Below are 19572 nucleotides of genomic sequence, written 5' to 3'. Positions count from 1 at the left end.
GCAAAAACATCAGGATTGGAAAGTTGAACTTAAAATTTTTCAAAATGTATAATTAAATTTTCAAGTTATTCAATATTTAAATATTTAGATCAGAAAATCGTTAAATATACTTTCCCCAGTCAGCAACATCCTCCCTGGGTTTAAAAACCAGAAGGACAGCTGGGTCACTGAGTGTTTCCCAAGCAGGTACTCTGGATTGCAGGAGAGCTCAAGTGCAGGAGACCCATTTCTTTTCGCCAGTGGCCCCGGAAAAGGATCCCACTGGCCAGGAAGTTTCATCTGGGATCCCCGGAGCCTCGGCAATGGCTCCAGGGTGACTTCTTGGGCCACCCCCGTTCCCCCGCCCTACCCAAGCGGCTGAAAAGCGCCAGGACGGACGGTCGGAGCCGGCGAAATGGGCCCGCGAGCCCGGCCGGCGCTTCTCCTCCTGATTCTCCTGCGGACGGTGGCCACGCAGGGGCGACCGCCGCGTGAGTCCGGGGGCCGCAGGCCAGAGAGGGGAGCGGGGGGTGGGGGGAGGAAAAATCGAAACTAGCTTTTCTTAGCGATTGGGAGTTCGCTAAGCTCGGAACGACTGCTCAGCCCTGTGCGCGGTCCCCTCCCCCAACTTTCCCCGGAGGGGACGTGGGTCACTGGGGTGCAGATGGGGTTACGGGGCCTCTCGCCCCAAGACCTCCACGCCCACCCCCGGCCCGCTCGCTGTCCCTGCTGCTATGGAGTTACACTCGGAACCACCCACTCCCTCCTCCGAGCGTGACGTTTCTAGGTATAAACCTTTTCTCATCGGGGCCAAGCTCTCGGGTTAGGGGTCCTTGGACTCGGATCTCGGTATTCTTGTTTCTCCTGGTGGTTGTGTCGTTTTACCCCCGATCATCCCCAAACAGGAAGTTCTTTTCACCAAGGGCGACCTCGGCCGGAGCGCCCCCTCGGTGTTTCCTTTCCCGGGCGCTCTAAGGGTTGGGAGACTGGGACGAGCGAACGCACGGCGGACCCAGCTGGGTTTCCATTTCAGAACCACTGGCGCTGTGGGTGGGAGGTTCTTGACAGAGGTCGGCCTAGGCACTGACTGACTCTTGGTGATTGTTCTTTTGCCTGGAAAAATAACATATCTGCTGTTTTTGAACTTTTGAACTGAATCGCACAGTTCTCCTTTTCAGCCCGGAGTTGTTGATTCGCAGTGCTAATAGTATTGTATAATTAACCGGCCTTTACTAAAGGATGCCAAAGGGATGGTAATTAACATGTAAGTAATGACCTCAGTTTTAAATCGCCTTCAGATCTGTGATCCTGTTTGACTCTACTAGGCATTTGGGAGGTGGGAGGTAGGAGCTATTCGTATGTTGATTTTACTCGTGGTTAACGACCTCAGGTTAAATCCTTTCCCCAGGTTACAAAGAATTCAGGCAATCTGGTTTTCTGACACTAAATGAAGTACCACTGGTTCTAATCTTAGCTGACAGTGTTCGCCCTTACTGTTGTCTGGCACAGCTCTGGACGCTTCATACTTTGTCATGTAGCCTCAGAACCACACTTGGAGGGTAGCTAGTATGTGTATCCACACTTTATAGATGACGAGAATGAGATAAGATTTGCTCACAGGTGGTGACTTTGTTCAATGTTACTCAGGGCTTTTGAGGCAGAGCCCGTGTCTCCGCTTCACAGCTGCGATCCTTAAAAGTCACACTGCGTTAGAGGTTGAATCATAACATTTGTTGGACACAAGTCTTCACTGTTCACAAGCATTGAAGCAACACCACCCATGTGTTATGCTGTTCTAGACCCAGGAGAGAGCAGGGAGCCTAGTCCTCCGGTGCTTTGTATTCAAGTAGACGGGGATGACAATACACAAAAGGATAGAAAGCATCAGGTAATGGGTGCCCTGAAGGCGTGTGAAGCACAGAGAGCAGGGCAGGCCACTCTCCCTGGCTGGGTTTGAACAGATACCTGAAGGAAATAGAGGTGATGCTGCCTGGGAGTAGCACTTCCAGGACAGGCTGGGGAGACATGGCAAGGATTTGCAACCTCAGCACTTCTGACATTTTTTTTGTTGTGGGGACTGTCGTGTGCATTGTAGTATGTTTAGCAGCATCCCTGTCCTTTACTCACTGGATGTTAGTACACTCCCCAGTTGTGACAACAGAAAATGTGCCCAGACATTGCCAAATGTCCCTTAAGAGATGAAATGTCCTGGTTGAAGAAAGAGCAAGGGCACCGCTGCAGCAGGAGCGCAGGGGCCGGAGGCCTAGAATAGGCAATGGGCTCAGCAGAGGAGCCGCGGGCGAGTCTCCTGGGGCCTCACAGGCTACGGTGTGGATTCCAGCCCAGCAGTGATGTGATCAAGCACAGCTGTTGAAAAGATTGCTCCAGCTGCTCTGTGGAACGCATAGTGAAGGGCAAGCAGACAGGCAGGAGTTGATGGACTGGGCCGGTGGAAGCAGAAGTGGTGGCGAGAAACGGTTGTATTCTGGATCTATTTTGAAGGAAGTTGCTGAGGGATCTATGAAGGATCACATGACAGACAAAGTCGAAGGTGCCTCTGTTATTGTTTTATTTTATTTTTATTTTATCGGCCTGAGCAACAGGGGGATAGGTGATGCCATTTCTGAGATGGTGAAGGCGGAAGAAAGAGCAGTTTTGGGGAAACCAGGAGCCTGGTTTTGGACTTGTTCAAGTTTGAGATTCCAGTGAGTCATCCAACTGGTGGTATCACGTAGGCAGTTGGAGTGTAAGAGTCTAGAGTTCACGGCCAGAGACAAAAATCTAGAAGTCAGCATTTAGTCACCCAACAAGTGTGTATTAAGCACGTACTACATGCCAGACACTGTTCTAGGCATTGTGGATACATCCCTGAACTCCCTCATTCTAGAATTGAGGGGAGTTGTCAGGAAGCTCTCACCTGCCCAGAAGTCTGTCCTCTTGGGCTTACTGGAGTTTTTCTATATTTGCATTTGATTGGGAACAGTTTTGCTGCTGAAAAGCTGCCCTGAGCTGTTTATCAGCACATCTTCCAGCCTTTGACAGCAAACATTTACAGGCAGACCTCAGAGATATTGTGGGTTCGGTTTCAGACCACCACAATAAAGGGAATGTCACAGTAAAGCTACTCGCATGAAGTTTTTGGTTTCCCAGTACATATTCAAATTATGTTTACTACACTGTATTCTATTAAGTGTGCAATAGCATTGTCTTAAAAAAACAACATACATACCTTAATTTAAAAGTACTTTATTGCTGAGAAACGTTAACCATCGTGTGAGCCTTCAGAGAGGCAAAATCTTTTTATAACAGTAACATCAAAGATCACTGATCACAGATCACCAGAACCAATATAATAATAATGAAAAAGCTGGAAATCTTGCGAGAATTACCAAAATGTGACGCAGAGACATAAAGTGAGCAAAGGCTGTTGGAAAAGTGGTGCTGATAGACTTGCTTGACACGGGGTTGCCACAAACCTTCAATTTGTAAAAAACACATTAGCTGCAAAGTGCAGTAAAACGAAGTCTGTCTGCACACTGTAAAGCATTTAGAGATGGAAGTAGTGAAAAAAAACAATAACTCCTCTGGACTTGGATCTGATTGGCTCTGAGCACTAACTCTCGAGCTCAACTGCCCTGGCTAGGCACACCTTGGGATTTTCTAGAGTCTGTTGGATCCAAGGGAGGCTGCTGTAACTGTGACTACTGGGGCAGAGGCTGGGGCCTGCGATGGGGTGGCAGGCACACGTGGCAGAGGGGCACAAGGGGAGAGCAGACGGGAGGGGCACGCGGAGGGAAGGCAGGCACCGCATGTCACTTTCACGGGGTGGGACCAGACACAGCTGGTACCAGTTGATTCAGAAGGCCTGCCTCCCAGTTCCCCAGGCAGCTCACAGAGAAGGCCTGTCGCCCTCTCCCCAGGGTCACACTCCCTGCGCTTCCTCTTCATGGGTGCCTCCGAGCCAGACCTTGGGCTGCCCCTGTTTGAGGCCTTGGGCTACGTGGACGACCAGCTGTTCGTGTCCTACGATCACGAGAGTCGCCGTGCAGAGCCTCGTGCCCCGTGGCTCTGGGGCAGGGCCACCAGCCAGCTGTGGCTGCAGCTGAGCCAGAGCCTGAAAGGCTGGGATCACATGTTCATCGTGGATTTCTGGACCATCATGGACAACCACAACCAGAGCAAGGGTATGTGGCGAGCACGCCTCGCCTTCCCGAGGTGGGCGGAGTGTGTCCCCGCCTCAGGGATGCATCTTGAGGGAGACGACTGGCTATTTGAGATCGGGGGACAGGGAAGAGGGCAGGAGTTTGATTCCTGAGGTCACTGGGTCCCCGTAATGGCGAAAACAGGGGCCTGCTCCTTTGGTTTCAGTAACGAAGCTGGGAGTGCTGCCAGAGTCCCACACCCTGCAGGTGATCCTGGGCTGTGAAGTGCAAGAGGACAACAGCACCAGAGGGTTCTGGAAGTACGGGTACGATGGGCAGGACCATCTTGAATTCCGTCCTGAGACGCTGGATTGGAGAGCAGCAGAGCCCAGGGCTCGGACTACCAAGCTGGAGTGGGAAGTGAACAAGATTCGGGCCAAGCAGAACAGGGCCTACCTCGAGAGGGGCTGCCCTGAGCAGCTGCAGCGCTTGCTGGAGCTGGGGAGAGGGGCCCTGGACCGGCAAGGTATGGCGGGAGCACCCTCTGCCCCTCTCTTGACAGACGGACAGGAGGGGGATGCAGGGCATGGGATCCCCGGCTGGGTTTTCAGAGATGGTCCAGGTTGTGTAACTCTCTGCGAAGGTAACGAGGTCTGAGTTTTCCACCCTGAGGTCTCCAGCTCTGAGGTCTCCACCTTACAATTGAGATGTATCATCCAGCCATGAGTCATGGTTTTCATTTTTTTTCCATGCACGTAGCTAAAGAGGAAGTAACTGTGATTTTTCTCTTGATTTAACCAAGAACGCTATGTATATTTATAACTCTTAGGAATTCAGAGATGCCACTTATCACATGAATACCAAGACAAGAAATGAATACCATGGAGGCAACCGGTCAGAGTAGCAGAATCTTGGAGGGTAAAGGTTACGTTCACAGAACATGGTAGGAGTCACGTAGGCTGCCTATCTTACAAGGCCCCTTTTTACAAGAATAATTATTGGGTTGAACCAGGTGAAATTACCAGTAGTACATATTCAATCACTTTTGAGCCTCATAGGGGCAATTTCACCTGATTCAACTTAATATCTTAACAAAGAACGTAAGACATGTGCAACGAGTATGCATATTTACATGTGGGGCCGGAGAACAGGCTGATATGACTGTGACTCTTCTCCATGTGACACCACGTCAGAACCCAATCTTGGAACACGTGTTGGGGCACAAAATGGGTGTCTCTCCTACAACTTGCTCTGTCTGCACAGGGAAACTCCTTCCTCCAACCCACAGAGAAAGTGAAGTGAAAGTTCTGGTCTTCCTGGCATGGGTAGGAATCCCCCCTCCAGATCCTCCCTCCTTCCTGTTCAGCGCTTCCTTTGGTGAAAGTGACTCATCACGCGGCCTCTGCAGTGACCACTCTACGGTGTCAGGCTCTGAACTTCTACCCCCAGGACATCACCATGAGGTGGCTGAAGGACAGGCAGCCACTGGATGCCAAGGACGTTGAGCCTGAGGACGTGCTGCCCAACGGGGATGGAACCTACCGGGGCTGGGTGGCTTTGGCTGTGCTCCCTGGGGAAGAGCAGAGATACAGCTGCCAGGTGCAGCACCCAGGCCTGGATCAGCCCCTCACTGCCACCTGGGGTATGGATGAGAGCCAGGGGCTGAGAAAGCCTGGTGCGGGTGGGATGGGAGTGGTCAGCAGGGCAGTGGGGGAGGGTTGGCTCTGGGATGGGGCAGTGATCATGGGCTTTCACTTGCTCTTGCTATTTTAGAGCCCTCGCTGTCTGGCACCCTGGTCACTGGAATCATCAGTGGAATTGCTGTCTGTATCATCCTCTTCCTTATTGGAATTTTGTTCAGAATCTTGAGGAGAAGGCAGGCTTCCAGTGAGTAGGAAGAAGGAGGAAGCCTCTTAGCATCTCTGCCCCCAGGACACACTAACCCTCCTGCAGGAAGTGGGGCAGGGGGAGGGCAAAGGGGAGCTGGCATCCACGAGAAGCCTTCTCATCTGTCTTTCTCTGGGAGCCCTGGCATGTCCCTGGGAGCAGGAATTAATGATTTCCCTCAGAATGAAAGCTCCTAATTCAACAGACATCTTTTGAATGCCTGTTATTTTGCAAGGTGCTGTTTTAAGTAGTGCGGGTGCTTTGAGGTTAAGTCGCCTTTGCTATCTCAGAACGCAGGTCTAGTAAGGAATGAAATCCATGACAGGTAAATGCAGTTAAAGACCCCCAAAGATCCTAAGGCAGATAAGAAGCACATGCTCCGGGGTGTCAAGGGAAGGGATGACTACGTTCATCTGGGGATCAAGAAAGGCTTCTGGATCTTGAAGAAGTAGGATTTCTTTAGGTGAGGTTGAGGACTAGGGGAAGTCAATGCAGATGTAGCAACTGTGCAAGTGGGAGAGTATGAGGCAGGCTGGGAGGTGAGAAATTATTATCAGTTTGACCCTTGACTTTACGTACTTTTCAGTCTGCATTTCTACTCCCTGAACATTGGTGGTGCAGGGGAAAGAGGGGCAGACAGAAGCCAACTCCTGTAGAGCCCTGGGGGCCTTTGGGATGTTATGTTATGAGCACTGGAGGGGCGGCGATCAATGCAGGGACTTAAATAAGGAAGGAGGAACCCAGTCTCCTCGATGTGGAGAGTGAGTTGTTAGGAGGTGAGATGGGAGACAAGGAGACCAGTTAGGAAGCTATTCAGCAACTCCAGATGAGAGATAATGGTGCCTGAAATCCAGGAGTTCCTTGGGAAGGGGGTGACAAGAGTTGACATGCGTGGCCGGGGAGGGGAGGAGGCAAGAGGATCGTGGGTCTGTGATGCCTCTTTCCTGGATCTTGTCTTTACAGGAGGAGCCGCAGGGGACTATGTCTTAGCCGAATGTGAATGAAGTGCAGCCTGCAGACTTCTTGTGGGGAAAGAGAGGGTGCACTTGAGGCGTTCTTCATGTTTCTGGACAGCTGGACCTAAGAAATAGAAACTGTCTCAGGAACTCTCTGCTCTTAGCCTTCCCCGTTCACTGTCCAAAAGTTCCCCATCTAGGTTTCTGAGTTCCTGCTTCTTAAAGGACCCTAGTTGTGACCTCTCCCCGAGAACTGGCTCTCCTGAATTCCAAGCTGCGTGTAGAGCCTGCCTCCATTTCCTGCATCACCTCAGACTCCATACACCTACGTCATCTCATCTCCTAACGGTGGAATGAGTCTCCTTAAATTTGGGGGGACTTGTGATTCCTTTAAACATCTGAGAATAGCTTTGAACCTTCTCCTCGGGACATACACTCTAATACCCCTACCAGCATTTGACACACACATCCAGGCGTTTCCTGGACCCACTCAAGTTTCCTTTTAACCCTCTCTCTATTATACAAGAACTCACCTGTTTCCAAGCCCCGTGGTCTCTTCCATCAGAGGGAGACCTGGACAGTTGTACAGTGTGAAGGTTGTGCACTGCACAACCCGAGGAGGCACCTTTCCCAGAAGAGGCATCATGGATGTCTGTGCGTTTTATGATAGTCTTCCCGAAAATGGGTGGGAAGTGTCTTGAGGAGGGAATGTCTTTTTCTAATTTGCACATAGGTGCCATGTAGGTTTCCTTAGGTTAATGATACCCGCACTTACAATGCCAGACTTGAAGTAGCACAGGATTTGATCTCTGCTCACACCCTCTCCTTGTTCTGACAATGAAAATGATAATTAAGATGATGATGATAACGAAAAGGTGGCTGACACTTATTTATAAAGCTCTTCCTTGGTGCCAGACTTAGTTCTGAGTGCCTACTTACATACATTATCTCAATAGTCCTTTGATGTAAGTACCATTATCCTCTTTTTTTTTTTTAAGATGAAGAAAGTGAAATATAAAATAGAGTCTCACAGCTTACCTGGGACAGAGACAGGTCTCAAACTCAATCAATCTGGCTCTTTTTTTTTTTTTTACGGTACGCGGGCCCCTCACTCTTGTGGCCTCTCCCGTCGCGGAGCACAGGCTCCGGATACGTAGGCTTAGCGGCCGTGGCGCACGGGCCCAGCCACTCCGCGGCATGTGGGATCTTCCCGGACCGGGTCACGAACCCGTGTCCCCTGCCTCGGCAGGCGGACTCTCAACCACTGCGCCACCAGAGAAGCCCCAACCTGGCTCTTTGATCCAGCCCTTGGCCCTGCATTCAGATGGTTAGATGCCTGGAGTAAATGGGGAAGGAAGGAGATGGCTGTGGAGATCGCTCTTCTCTTGTCTCATTGTCTGTATTCTCAGTGAGTTTGACCCAAATGAAGGGAAAAAACAGCAGAAAACAATATCAGCCATGTTTCCTTTCAAAGTCCCTGAGGGAAGAACCCTGGAATGTGACCCCTGTTGCCACCACTGGCCAGCTCTATCTGGCATCACTCATGGGACTGTGATTGGGGGTGTCAGTTAGTTACTGTGTTAGACCTCACAGTGTCCTGCTCCAATCAGGACCACCAGGGTGGAGGCGTTTCCCTTCAAAAACTGGAGCAACTTCTCTCATATTAAAGATGGAAAACTAGAAGCCACTGAGTGGCCTTGGTCAGCACCAAGATGCTGACCCCAGCATCTTCCTGGGGTCCGTGAGAGTCTGGTTCTCATCCCCACCCGTGCACATTCAAAAAAATTAACCAGGTCACTCAGGAATTAGTCGATTCTGGGAAAATAATTTGTCTGACCATATTCAAAAGGGTACTAATATATACACGCAGAAAACTTGTGTTTACTTTGTGCTGCCACGTGTATTTGGCAGCATAACTGTGAACAAGGCTTTCTGTCCTGGAGGGCAGCTGCCTCAGATCAAATACAGCTCGAAAGTTTGTTTGGTAGATATTGAACTTGGGCAAAGAGATCTCAACTATTTTTTTAAACTTTTCTTTTTTTGCAGTTCCCAAAGTTAAGTGGATAAAAGTATATAGGATTTGTGCTTACTACAGAAAAGTTGAAAATGAATTAAATTGAAACTATTATTCCGTTAGCCAGTAATAAAGTCTATTAAAAATTTGCATATTTCCTCTCACTATTATTGCTATATTAAAATATATAAAATTAGTAGATACATATATTTTAATAAATGCATAATTCATTGTGTTGTGTACTGCATGGCTTTCCTGATGTATTTGTCCATCTTATGTATAGACTTAATCGACTTAATCATTACGTTATTTTGGGGACATTTATACTGCTTCTAATTTTTTAATGTTTTGTTTCATGAAATATTTTCATTAAACCACGGTATCTGAATTAATTGTTTTTCTTCACACTAGACACATTACCATCTAAGCTGTAACACATTGGTCATTTTACCTCCAAACCATGGTGGAAGCACACTGATAAATTCTTTCTCCTTAAACATCATCCTATACTCAAAGCAGACTGCCAAAAAGCTTCCTGGCTCATACTAAGCTTCCTACCTCATTAAGGATATGTTACAATTAATTAGGCAACATTTGTCTTATATTGATTTGTTTCACACAGGCCAAAATTTCAAGAAACATTCTACTCTTCACAGTAATACACATTTATTAACAGTCGGCAACTGCGGCCTGCTAATTTTTTTTTAATAACCGTAGTTATAAATCTCCATTTTCTTTCAGTGTTTCTTAGCTTAATTTTTCTAGCCTTCTTCATCAATTCTTAAGGTCAACTACATTTGAAAAGTCAGATTTTAAAATCTGTACATTTAAAAATCTGTATCTTATTTTGCCTCTGGCAAAACCACTTACAAGGGTGGTAGTAAGGAGAAGCGCGCCATCTTGTGGCCAAAAATGTCACAGTGGTCTTTCGACCATGGGGTGGGGGGAGGGGATTCCTCAGGGGAAAAGAGTAAACAAGGGGTGGGGCGCTGGGGATCACTTTTGGAGAAAAGCCCCTGAAAATTTGAGAGCAAAGCTGAAACTATTCACCAGCTATTTGAATCTCTGGAATCGCAGGGCACTGTTGAGCTACCTGAACTGGGAACAGAACAGAAGGAAAACGAACAAACCTGCTGATCTTTGAGGCAACCTGCCAGCAGTTGGTTAAGGCTGCTGGGCGGTACAGGCAAAACTTCGGCTTCAGTTATAATAATATAGTCTTAGAGTACCGTGTACTTGATACATTCTTCAGGTACACACACACACTTAAAAACAAAAGACCTTCTCTAAAATGCTGCAAGTTTCTTATAAGTTACACACTCTAATAATAACTAGAATTTTAAAATGCATGACTTTAATCATGGAAGATTTTCACATGCGTGGAGTGATATTTTTAATTTTGATTTCTTTCTGTGGACTTTGGGTCATCATATTTTCTTCTCCCTTTTGGAATCAGTGATTAACATGTAGAATATTAATACAATATTAAATCATTTCATGTGACAATTTGATTAAAAAGCCTGGGTTGCCTTGACATCCTGCGTGCATTTGTTACTTGGCCTGGCATGCATGCTGGTATCTCACATATGCTGATTCTGAGTAATTCTCTAAGGTGTTTACTCATGTGTGAGAGATACATATGATGTGTTTTAAGCAGATGCTTCTGTAGCTTCTATTTCTTGGCTGAATGAATTTTCATTCTCAGAAAAGTCTTCTTAGGCTTAAATATTTTCTAAAACTAATTTTTTTTTAGCTAATAATTATCAAGTACTTACTAGATGCCAGGCCCTGCTCTAAATATTAATTTAATTCTTCAGAAGACTCCTGTGAGGTAGAAACTCTTGTTATTCTGCTACCCTTATTTTGCTGTATGGAAACCAAGGCACAGAGAGGTTGGTTAACTTGCTGAAGGTTACACAGCTGGAAAATGATTGTATTGATTTTTTTCCCAGCTAGCCTGGCTCATCTTCATAGCCACTACACAATCCCTCTCTCTGAATCAAGAAAACGTGTGGTTGGCATTGTTCCATCTTTTTAGGATGCTCCTTTGAGTATCCATTCTGCTGCCTAGTGGCAGCACCTCTGATTATTTCCTGAGTGAGGAGAGAACCTGTTTTAACATTTCAGAATATACTCTATAGTTATTTCATAAATATTTGAAACATTTGGGAATTCTTTTTTCTGTTCACACACAAAATTCTAACTATCAAATTCACATTTTTATTAATTCTATTTATCATTCAGGGAGGTATTATGGGATAGGTAACATTGAAGCGCCTGTGAATCATTTTTCACCAGATTTGCATAGAAAGTATTGTAAATAAAGTAATTAAGTAAAAAAAAAAATTCTGGCTTTTGACCCAAAGATTCTAAAATAGAATTTTGGAGCCTTCAGTGCATTTGTGTGTGGAGGGGGAGGTGAGGATAATACCAATATTTGCATAAACTTCAGTGAAAGTCTTGTCAGTTAACGTTACCCTATGAGTTGATGAAATATTCTGGATCTTATTCTGTAAACAGAGTGACCACAATGGCATTTTCATAAGATAGTCAGTAAGCAACTTGGATACTGCCAAAGGAGCTTCGCTATGTGTGCAAGAAAGCACCTGTTTTAAACATGGATGTAACAGTTAACGATCTTTGCTTTGCGTACTTTTGTGTTCAGTTTTCACCATTAAAACAAATGCAAAATCCTTTCTTTGGGCTTTGTGTGTGTGATTAAGGAAGTATTCAATGGAATTTTGAGAATCAAATTTAACTACAAACGTGTTTATAAAAATTTTGAAGCAAATGTTTAAGAAAGGATACTGTTAGAAATTCTCTTTCCAAATAACATTTTCTTTAGTAGGTCAAAATGTATTACGAATATTTAAGGGAGAAAACCCACACAAGGACAGCAGGCCTAGAAAGCGCAAGTGCCAAAAACTTTTAGTAAAAGAGTTTGAACTAAAGAGAAAAAGCAGGGAGTTCCCTGGTGGCCTAGTGGTCGGGATTCAGCACCTTCACTGCTGTGGCCCGGGTTCAATCCCTGGATGGGGAACTGAGATCGCGCAAGCTGCATGGCACAGCCAAAATTAAAAAATAAAATAAAATAAGGAGAAAAAGCAGGAACGTTTTCCTAGAAGGATAAGGAGAGGAAATGAGAAAAATATGGAGAGACACAGTATATGTATGTTATGGAAGCAAAAACATGCCAGTGGGAATGACAGTTTAATTCAGGAAAAATGAGTAAGAAAATAGATCATACCAAAGTAAAGATTAGATGGCTGAAAAAGAGAAATGCATTTAAGACTTAGATGGGAAGGAGATAAATCAGCCAGGGGTCAGAAAAGCTGTCTGCCCCAGACCAGGATTGGTGTCCCCAAATGCCCAGAGCTAACTACTGTCATGTTATAAATCCCTGTCAGGCTAAGTGGGGCGAGATTGTACTTATGTATTTCTGCAACTATAATATTGCTCAAAAGTATTTCTACCCTGGGATTTCTTTTTCCTAAAGTACAACTGTACCCTGAAAAGTGTTGGTATATTCTGGTAGTTTTCAACCCTGGCTAAGTATCGGAATTGTCTTTTGAATACATATATATTCCATGGGATGATATGTGTACATATATTCCATATATATATATATATATATATTCCTCAACGGTGATATTCTGATTGAGTTAGTTTGTGGAGAGTGGTTCTGGGCATTTTATATTTGTAGAAGACTTTTGTTTAACATCACAGTTTTATTTGTGTGAATATTTCATGTGTCCATTTAGCCACAACTTGTTTGCAGGGTTTTTATTTGAAGAGCCTCACTCACATGAATCGGGCTCTGTGAAGCCAGGTTCACTCTGAGAATGAGAGTTCTAGGGTGACCCACCCTTTCCCAAGCTACAGGACCAAGGAATACCTGAACTCTTCCTAGAGTGGAAGAATCCATTTTTAATATAAATCTATAATTGTATACCTCTTAAATATTCCTGTTTTGACATTCATGATTTTTGAGTCAATGTCATTGAGAAAAAATTAGAAAAGAAGAAATTAGGAGAAGGGAATAAGAAAAAAAGAACCATGTCATACACATTATTTTAAATTTATTTTCATGAATTAAAAAGCATGTTGAGATTTCATGTTTACCTGTGAACGCTGACCTTGCACTTTTCCTCTGTAATGAATGGCATTTCTTCCTAGCTAAGTCTCTGCTTATAAGGTGCATGTTTGTGGTGGGAAAGGGTAGTGAAAGTCAGGAGCCTAAAAACACTCACTTTGGGGCAGAAGAATATAACCATCTAATTATTTCAGAAGTGATACAAACCATATGTCATCCAGAGCTTTCCTGCCCTCTCCTGGGTCTTTTGTCTCCATCTTTGGGTCTCTTCTCCCTTTTTACCTAAGTCTGAGGTTATTATATGAGGTCTCTCTCAGACCATAATCTCATTCTAAATCTCTCCAACAGACATTTATTTATTAACCAGGATGGGGGGGAGGGGTGTCTTTTTTTTTTTTTTTTTCAATTTAACTAGAGTGACTCTTACTGTGGAAATTTTTTAAAGTTGTCAGGAAGCCAGAGAAACTTTTTGATTTGAGAAATCCTTCTCTTCAAACCATATTCAGATCCAGTTCTGTTCTATTCGGCTTTTTTTTAAAAAAGAATGAAAACAAAAATGGGATTAACCTGTTCAAAACACCCATAATCTCATCATAGGCCTCCCAGGGGAGGGCCCTGTAGGCTTTGTAATGACCTTAATCAAGTATTAGCCCTATCTTACTATTAATCCTGGACTCTACAAAACAAACGTATGTTCTTGTCTCTAAAACTAGAGAAGGTTGAGAAACGATTAATGAAAGAAGGAAAGGAGCTTTTAGGAAATGCAGGCCAATCAGGCGCAGGCCAGGAAGAGGGTCCAGAGGTAACTGATTACCCAAGCCTAGTTTTAAATTCCTTCTCTCACGTGCATTTGCAGAAAAAGGAGTCACCCTGTACATGTTTGAATTGAGGAAGAGAAGAAAAGGAAGAAGTTTTAATTTGCAGTCGTTTGTCTACCTTTTTGTCTTTCCAAACACAGGTCTTTTAGGACGAGAGCCTCTTCATGGCCAGGCTTATATTTCGCCCCATCAAAATGCGTCCTTTAAAATTGAAACATTAAAAGGACTGAAAGGGAAAGTCCCTTTACCTATAACTCTATCTTCCTTTTCACATTATTTTTACCTTCCCCAAGGAACCATTATCTAACATTAGTTACCAAGTTACCAAAAGGAAATGTGGAGTGAAGCTCTTTGCTCCGTGTCCTTGAGCTGAATATACTCAACTTGCAAACGCGCACGGAAGAAAAATAGTGCAGGGCAAAAGAGAAACTAAAGCTCTTCAGCTGATTGAAGGCCACCTCACATTACGGCCCGCCAGACGAAGAGCTAGGTATTCCGACCAATCAAAACATTGAAATGTTAATAAGCCCCTCCTTGCCCCACCCCTTGATGACCTAATTTGGAAAAGCCACCACGGCTCTCGTTTTCAATCAGGTCCGCAAGAATGCTATTTAAAGAGCAGTGCTAAGTTCAAAAAGTCACTGTGACAGCAGCCATGTCTGGTCGCGGAAAGGGTGGTAAAGGCCTCGGCAAAGGCGGCGCTAAGCGTCACCGCAAGGTCTTACGGGACAACATCCAGGGCATCACCAAGCCAGCTATTCGTCGCCTGGCCCGCCGTGGTGGTGTCAAGCGCATTTCTGGGCTAATTTACGAGGAGACTCGCGGGGTGTTGAAAGTGTTTTTGGAGAACGTGATTCGGGACGCTGTTACCTACACCGAGCACGCCAAGCGGAAGACTGTCACCGCCATGGACGTGGTTTACGCACTCAAACGCCAGGGCCGCACCCTTTACGGCTTCGGTGGTTGATCACGGCATCGGCCGAGACAGACTTCGACATCTTCTAAAAAAACCAAAAAGGCCCTTTTCAGGGCCGCCCACAAACTCGCTGAAGGGCTGTTGGACGTTGCGGCGGTGTGTGAAAGCCAAATGTCAGAGCTAATTTAACATGCGAAGTATGGTCGGAAGCTGCATTAACACGGCAGTTATGTAACTAAATACTTAGGGCCTTGCGCTTCACTGAGGTGTTAAACTTGGGTCTTTATGAAGAAAGTAGGCTTTCACAAACGGTGAAACGCGAAGTGATGTATAAGATTGGACCCATGAGAGAAATGTGCCTATTTTATGCATCTGGAAATATTAGAACTGTCCTTAAGTGGACGGCTGGAGGCATCCATGGCACAAAAGTTCACAGTATCACCCACACAACAGAGAGTTATGCAAATGAAGGCTCTTTGGGGACAAGCTTTCATTGGCTGGTTCTCAGTGTGGCGAAGAAACCACTGTTTAATTGCGGAGGGTGGTGTTACAAGGCTGTTTTCCTATTGGCCAAAACAAGGGGTTTCATACCGGTACCCGGAACTTAAGGGAAAACCTTCATTGGTTAACTTTTTAATCCGATGCAATCCAGGCGCTAATGGGCCCGAGGAACAAAGGCGCAGAGTGGCCGAGCCGCTTCTACACAGGTTGGAGTAGTGCCGGGAGGTCGGCTGGCTTCTGGGCGGGATGAAGCCAGTTGTTCCTCCTTTCTCTTTGCGGTGATAGTCTGGGGTCAGTCCACTGCTGGACACAGAGAAGTAGCTCACTGCCTTGTCCAGCAAGTGAAGAATTTTCCTTCACTATCCCAACTCCAGCCTCAGAGGGAAACAGTGGCCACCTTATCCAAGCAAAGCAGGGCTGTGGCTGATTCTGTACAAATTGAAACCATTGTATTTAGTCGTTTTCCATATAGGATACAATTAATTTTTTTTTTTCTGTGGCCCGATTATACAAATGAATTCAGACAGGATATAGAACATGTTTGTATGTGTGACTGCATTAATTACGTAGTTTTGCAATGGGCTTTGTTCGAAGTCGCCCCCAATACCAAGGCCCAAAATAAGATTAACAGTATAAATTTATTTTATGAGGATCTTTAAGAACGCTAAATTACAAACTAAGTGAAAACAAACAACTGTTTAAAGCGGAAAAGATGCTTTAACTCCGACCCTAAGCGTTTCCTAGTACAAGCAGGTTTGTGATTTAAAGGTCACACCCTAATATTTGAACCTCCAACATCTCCACACGTTTTAGAGTTAACGTTTTTCAGCCTGTGTAGCACAATCTGAACAAGCCTATCATTCTCTTCATAAATAGAGAACAATTATATCAAGACTAATGATATTATCAAACCAAATTTTAATGTAACAGTATGTGCTTAATATATAGTCATCTGGTAACCACTTGCAAACTAATGAAGGTGAAAGGCATTTCAATATTCTTGCAAATGTAAAACGGAAACATCTGTGATTTATGCAACTAATCACTCATAGTGGAAAGAAATCTGTTTAACGAGAGGTAAACTTCTCACTAATCCAAACTGAGATCTTGGTTTCTGTATATTAACCCCTGTAAAGTCCATGGAGACTGAGTTCAGAAATCTTACATGGAAAGGCACATTAAGTCATATACTAGAGTATCATTAGGTGAAAAAACATGGTCAGGTATGGTTGGGCACGGAGCTGATCTCCTCTCCTCTCTCGGCTTAAAATCCAGCACTTTTCTAAGCATTTAGGAACTTACATACAAGGAATGTGCCTTATTTTTATTAGGATGGACAACCTAACTTTCTGGAACTGGGCAGTCAGCATACCATTAAGTATCCAAAGCTCTTCAGAGTCTGTACCGTTTGTCTGACAAGACACTTATCACCACATCACAATCTTGCTTATTGTCAAGTGATAAAGTTGACGAATAGTCTTTTCTTCCGGGGTCTTCTGAAAATGCAATGTCACACCCTCAAAATCATTTGAGTGGCTCTTAAAAGAGCCGTTGGGTTCTATGAAAACTGGCCGTTGCCGAAATGTTACTTCTTGGTTGTTGCTTTCCTAGGATTAGTCTTCAGCTGGATCAGTTTAGAATTCCCAGCCTTGGGCTTCCCTGCTCTGGCCTTCGCTGGACTTTGCCGTTGTTGTTTGCCCTTGGTGCCTTTAGCTTTTCTGCCACTCGAACCTGCTTTCTCAGCCATTGTTTTCCTCGGCGTCTTTGCTTTTTTGTTGGTCTTAGCTTTCTGCGGAGATTTGGAGTCTCCGGCCAAGACCTGCTTCTTCGTCTTGGTAGAAGCAGGCTTCTTGACCTTTCCCTTGGTGGGCTCAGCAGCAACCTTCTTGCTGAGCTTGAAAGAGCCGGAAGCACCGGTACCCCTGGTCTGCACCAGAATTCCTTTGCTAACCAGGCTCTTGAGACCCAGCTTGATGCGGCTGTTGTTCTTCTCCACGTCATAGCCCACGGCTGCTAGCGCCTTTTTCAGTGCTACCACAGACATGCCAGCTCTGTCTTGAGAAATGGAAAGGGCCTCGATGATCAACTTGGACAATGAGGCGCTTGTGGTCTTGCGACTTTCACCCGTCAAACCAACGGGCTTCTTGCCCCTTTTTTCGGGGGGAGGTTTTTCCATGGACGGTGGAACCTGGTCCGCTAGAGCGACGGGCACCATCTCAGACATTACATTAGAGTAGAGCAATACGTACCACCTAGCATATAGCATAAACTACTGCACGGGCCTCAGGGCCTTATATAGGGCAGGGCGCGCTGTGATTGGTGCGTCGCTCGGCACCGCCCCCGCCCTTGGGGAAGGAGCATTTGTGTTTGTTTCACGGCCAAAAGTTGAATGCCTCGAATACCCTCTGCACGGAATCGCCCAGGTTCCACTGCTGAATAAACCATAGAGATACAGATTTCAGATGCCTTTTTGCCTTTTAATGAAAAATGACCCTGCATGCCAAAACTGTTCAATAAAGCCCTCGATTTTCAACAAAATTCAAAGGGAAGCACAAAACTTCCTCTTTTCCGTGTAAATATAAAAGTAATTTTTAACGAATGACTTATCTCATCTCTTCTAACTGGTCTTCCAAATGGTTGGCTTTCAGTTGGTGGAGAAAATAAATTATTCACGCCCTGATTTTTATTGAAAATTATTTATGTATATGAGGGAAGTAACACAGATATCTTAGATGTCTCACTGCAGAGTTGGAAGATGCTTTTAGAATTGTCAAAAAACTTCAGGATAACACCTTATTTGGGCAAACAATCTAATAAACAATGATCTACAGGCATGTGGATTGCTTGTGACTAAAACCACTTCTCAGTCCCTAAGGCTTGATAGCAGACCCTCAAGCATGGAGTAAATTACCTGGATTTCACACATGATATCTGCTTGGCCAAAATCAGGTCCCCCTTGTAGAGGGCATCTTGAACTGAGTTTTGCTTCTGGTTTCATTAGTTCAAACCTTACCCCTATATCCACACCCACCCCCTTCACCCTCCACCCTCAAAAAGAATATGTAAGGAAACAGATACAATCCCTGCACTTAATTAACTATAAAATATGAGGCAGGAACCCTGGTCTGAAGAGCTCAGTGGAAACGACAGACCCAGATCTCTAACAGGACTGGGCTGGCAGGTGTCCTGCAGAGCTGTGGGAAAAGAGTTATTGGAATAATGTCTAGGATGTTTCTCTGGGCTTGTTCTAGGACTCAGCTTTCTCACAGGTGTATAAGAGTTTCAAGGCCTGGCCTTCCAGGAGGATGTTGAGGGAACGGTGTAATATGACCAGAGTCCAGGGTTCAGCAAATGAAAATCCCATAAGGACCATCTTGCAAATATCCGCAAATGCCTGCGTGAGAAATTTGGTGACATTCTACAGACTGGGCAACCACTGGAGGCTTTTAAGGAGAGAGCTTGTGTATTTTTGTAGTAGTTGTCTTCTTGTATGGTGGTTGTAGTTGCCTTGATTTTCGATTTTTCACATAAACAATTATTGTGGAAAGCCTAATGTCAGAGGTTGGTAGTCTGTTGTAATAGTCTCAGAAGAAAGACAAGAGCTTCATTTGAGGAGAGAGTGTGGGAAAAGAGAGAGTCTACATTTGAAATACTTCTGAAGAGGAAATGAGATGATGAGACTTTCAAACTTCTGATTGCAAAGTGAGGTAGAAAAGTCTCTTTCACTCTCTCTGTCTCACATACATGCTCACATGTGCACTTACACACACATTTGAAACATAAATTCTGAAAACAATACTACCTTAAGTGCATTCTGATATATTTTCATCTAGTTTATTTTATTTTTTAAAAAATGCTGGTTGCAAATCATGAGATTGATTTCACAGCCTACTAATACATTGTGACCCTCAGTTTGAAAATTCTTTTCTCTTTAGAGAGATTACGGGTGCATCTTACCAAGGGCTCTGTTTTAACGTGTATTTGGTTTCTCTGAACCTCGGTGATCCTGAGAGGTCGTACCATTAAACGTCAGTGGCTTAGGGTCGGGTATGAGTGGATTGAAACATATTTACAGGTTGACAGAACATATCACTCATTGCTGTAAAAGTAACAGAGAATTGGCTAGTTTTCTAAAATTCTTAGATTCCATAATTTAAGATCCAGAGAAAACACCAAGATTCATATTTTGCATTATAATTCAAAAAGATACCATAAAAACAAGCTCACACACATATACACCATATATATGTGCCAGTCATTGTCCCA

General features: G+C 44.8%; 3 protein-coding genes across 3 annotated transcripts; 2 read left to right on the top strand and 1 right to left on the bottom strand.

Moving 5' to 3' along the window:
• The first annotated feature begins 272 nt into the window (after positions 1–272).
• HFE (homeostatic iron regulator) lies at positions 273–9106 on the top strand. Its single transcript, XM_082848176.1, has 6 exons — positions 273–470; positions 3900–4163; positions 4348–4647; positions 5488–5763; positions 5895–6008; positions 6972–9106. Exons 1-6 carry the CDS (start codon positions 395–397, stop codon positions 7010–7012), a joined length of 1071 nt encoding a protein of 356 aa, XP_082704302.1. The 5' UTR covers positions 273–394; the 3' UTR covers positions 7013–9106.
• A 5429-nt stretch (positions 9107–14535) lies between these two features.
• LOC309967263 (histone H4) lies at positions 14536–14930 on the top strand. Its single transcript, XM_082847833.1, has one exon. The coding sequence runs from the start codon at positions 14545–14547 to the stop codon at positions 14854–14856; it is 312 nt and encodes a 103-aa protein (XP_082703959.1). The 5' UTR covers positions 14536–14544; the 3' UTR covers positions 14857–14930.
• Positions 14931–16891: 1961 nt separating this feature from the next.
• On the bottom strand, positions 16892–17572 carry H1-6 (H1.6 linker histone, cluster member; the record flags this gene model as incomplete). Its single annotated transcript, XM_082847735.1, has 1 exon — positions 16892–17572. The coding sequence occupies one exon, from the start codon at positions 17570–17572 to the stop codon at positions 16892–16894; it is 681 nt and encodes a 226-aa protein (XP_082703861.1).
• Positions 17573–19572: the final 2000 nt, after the last annotated feature.

Source organism: Leucopleurus acutus, assembly GCF_964270905.1.
Source record: "Leucopleurus acutus genome assembly, chromosome: 10".
NCBI classification, from domain to species: domain Eukaryota; kingdom Metazoa; phylum Chordata; class Mammalia; order Artiodactyla; family Delphinidae; genus Leucopleurus; species Leucopleurus acutus.
Note: the sequence above shows the minus strand (reverse complement) of the source record. Positions and strands in the feature narration are given on the sequence as shown.

Coding starts and splice junctions, on each gene's coding strand:
- HFE (XM_082848176.1), top strand. CDS start 395: ATGGGCCCGCGAGCCCGGCCGGCGCTTCTCCTCCTGATTCTCCTGCGG. Junction 4,164..4,347: donor CAACCACAACCAGAGCAAGG/GTATGTGGCGAG, acceptor CTTTGGTTTCAG/TAACGAAGCTGGGAGTGCTG. Junction 6,009..6,971: donor GAGGAGAAGGCAGGCTTCCA/GTGAGTAGGAAG, acceptor TTGTCTTTACAG/GAGGAGCCGCAGGGGACTAT.
- LOC309967263 (XM_082847833.1), top strand. CDS start 14,545: ATGTCTGGTCGCGGAAAGGGTGGTAAAGGCCTCGGCAAAGGCGGCGCT.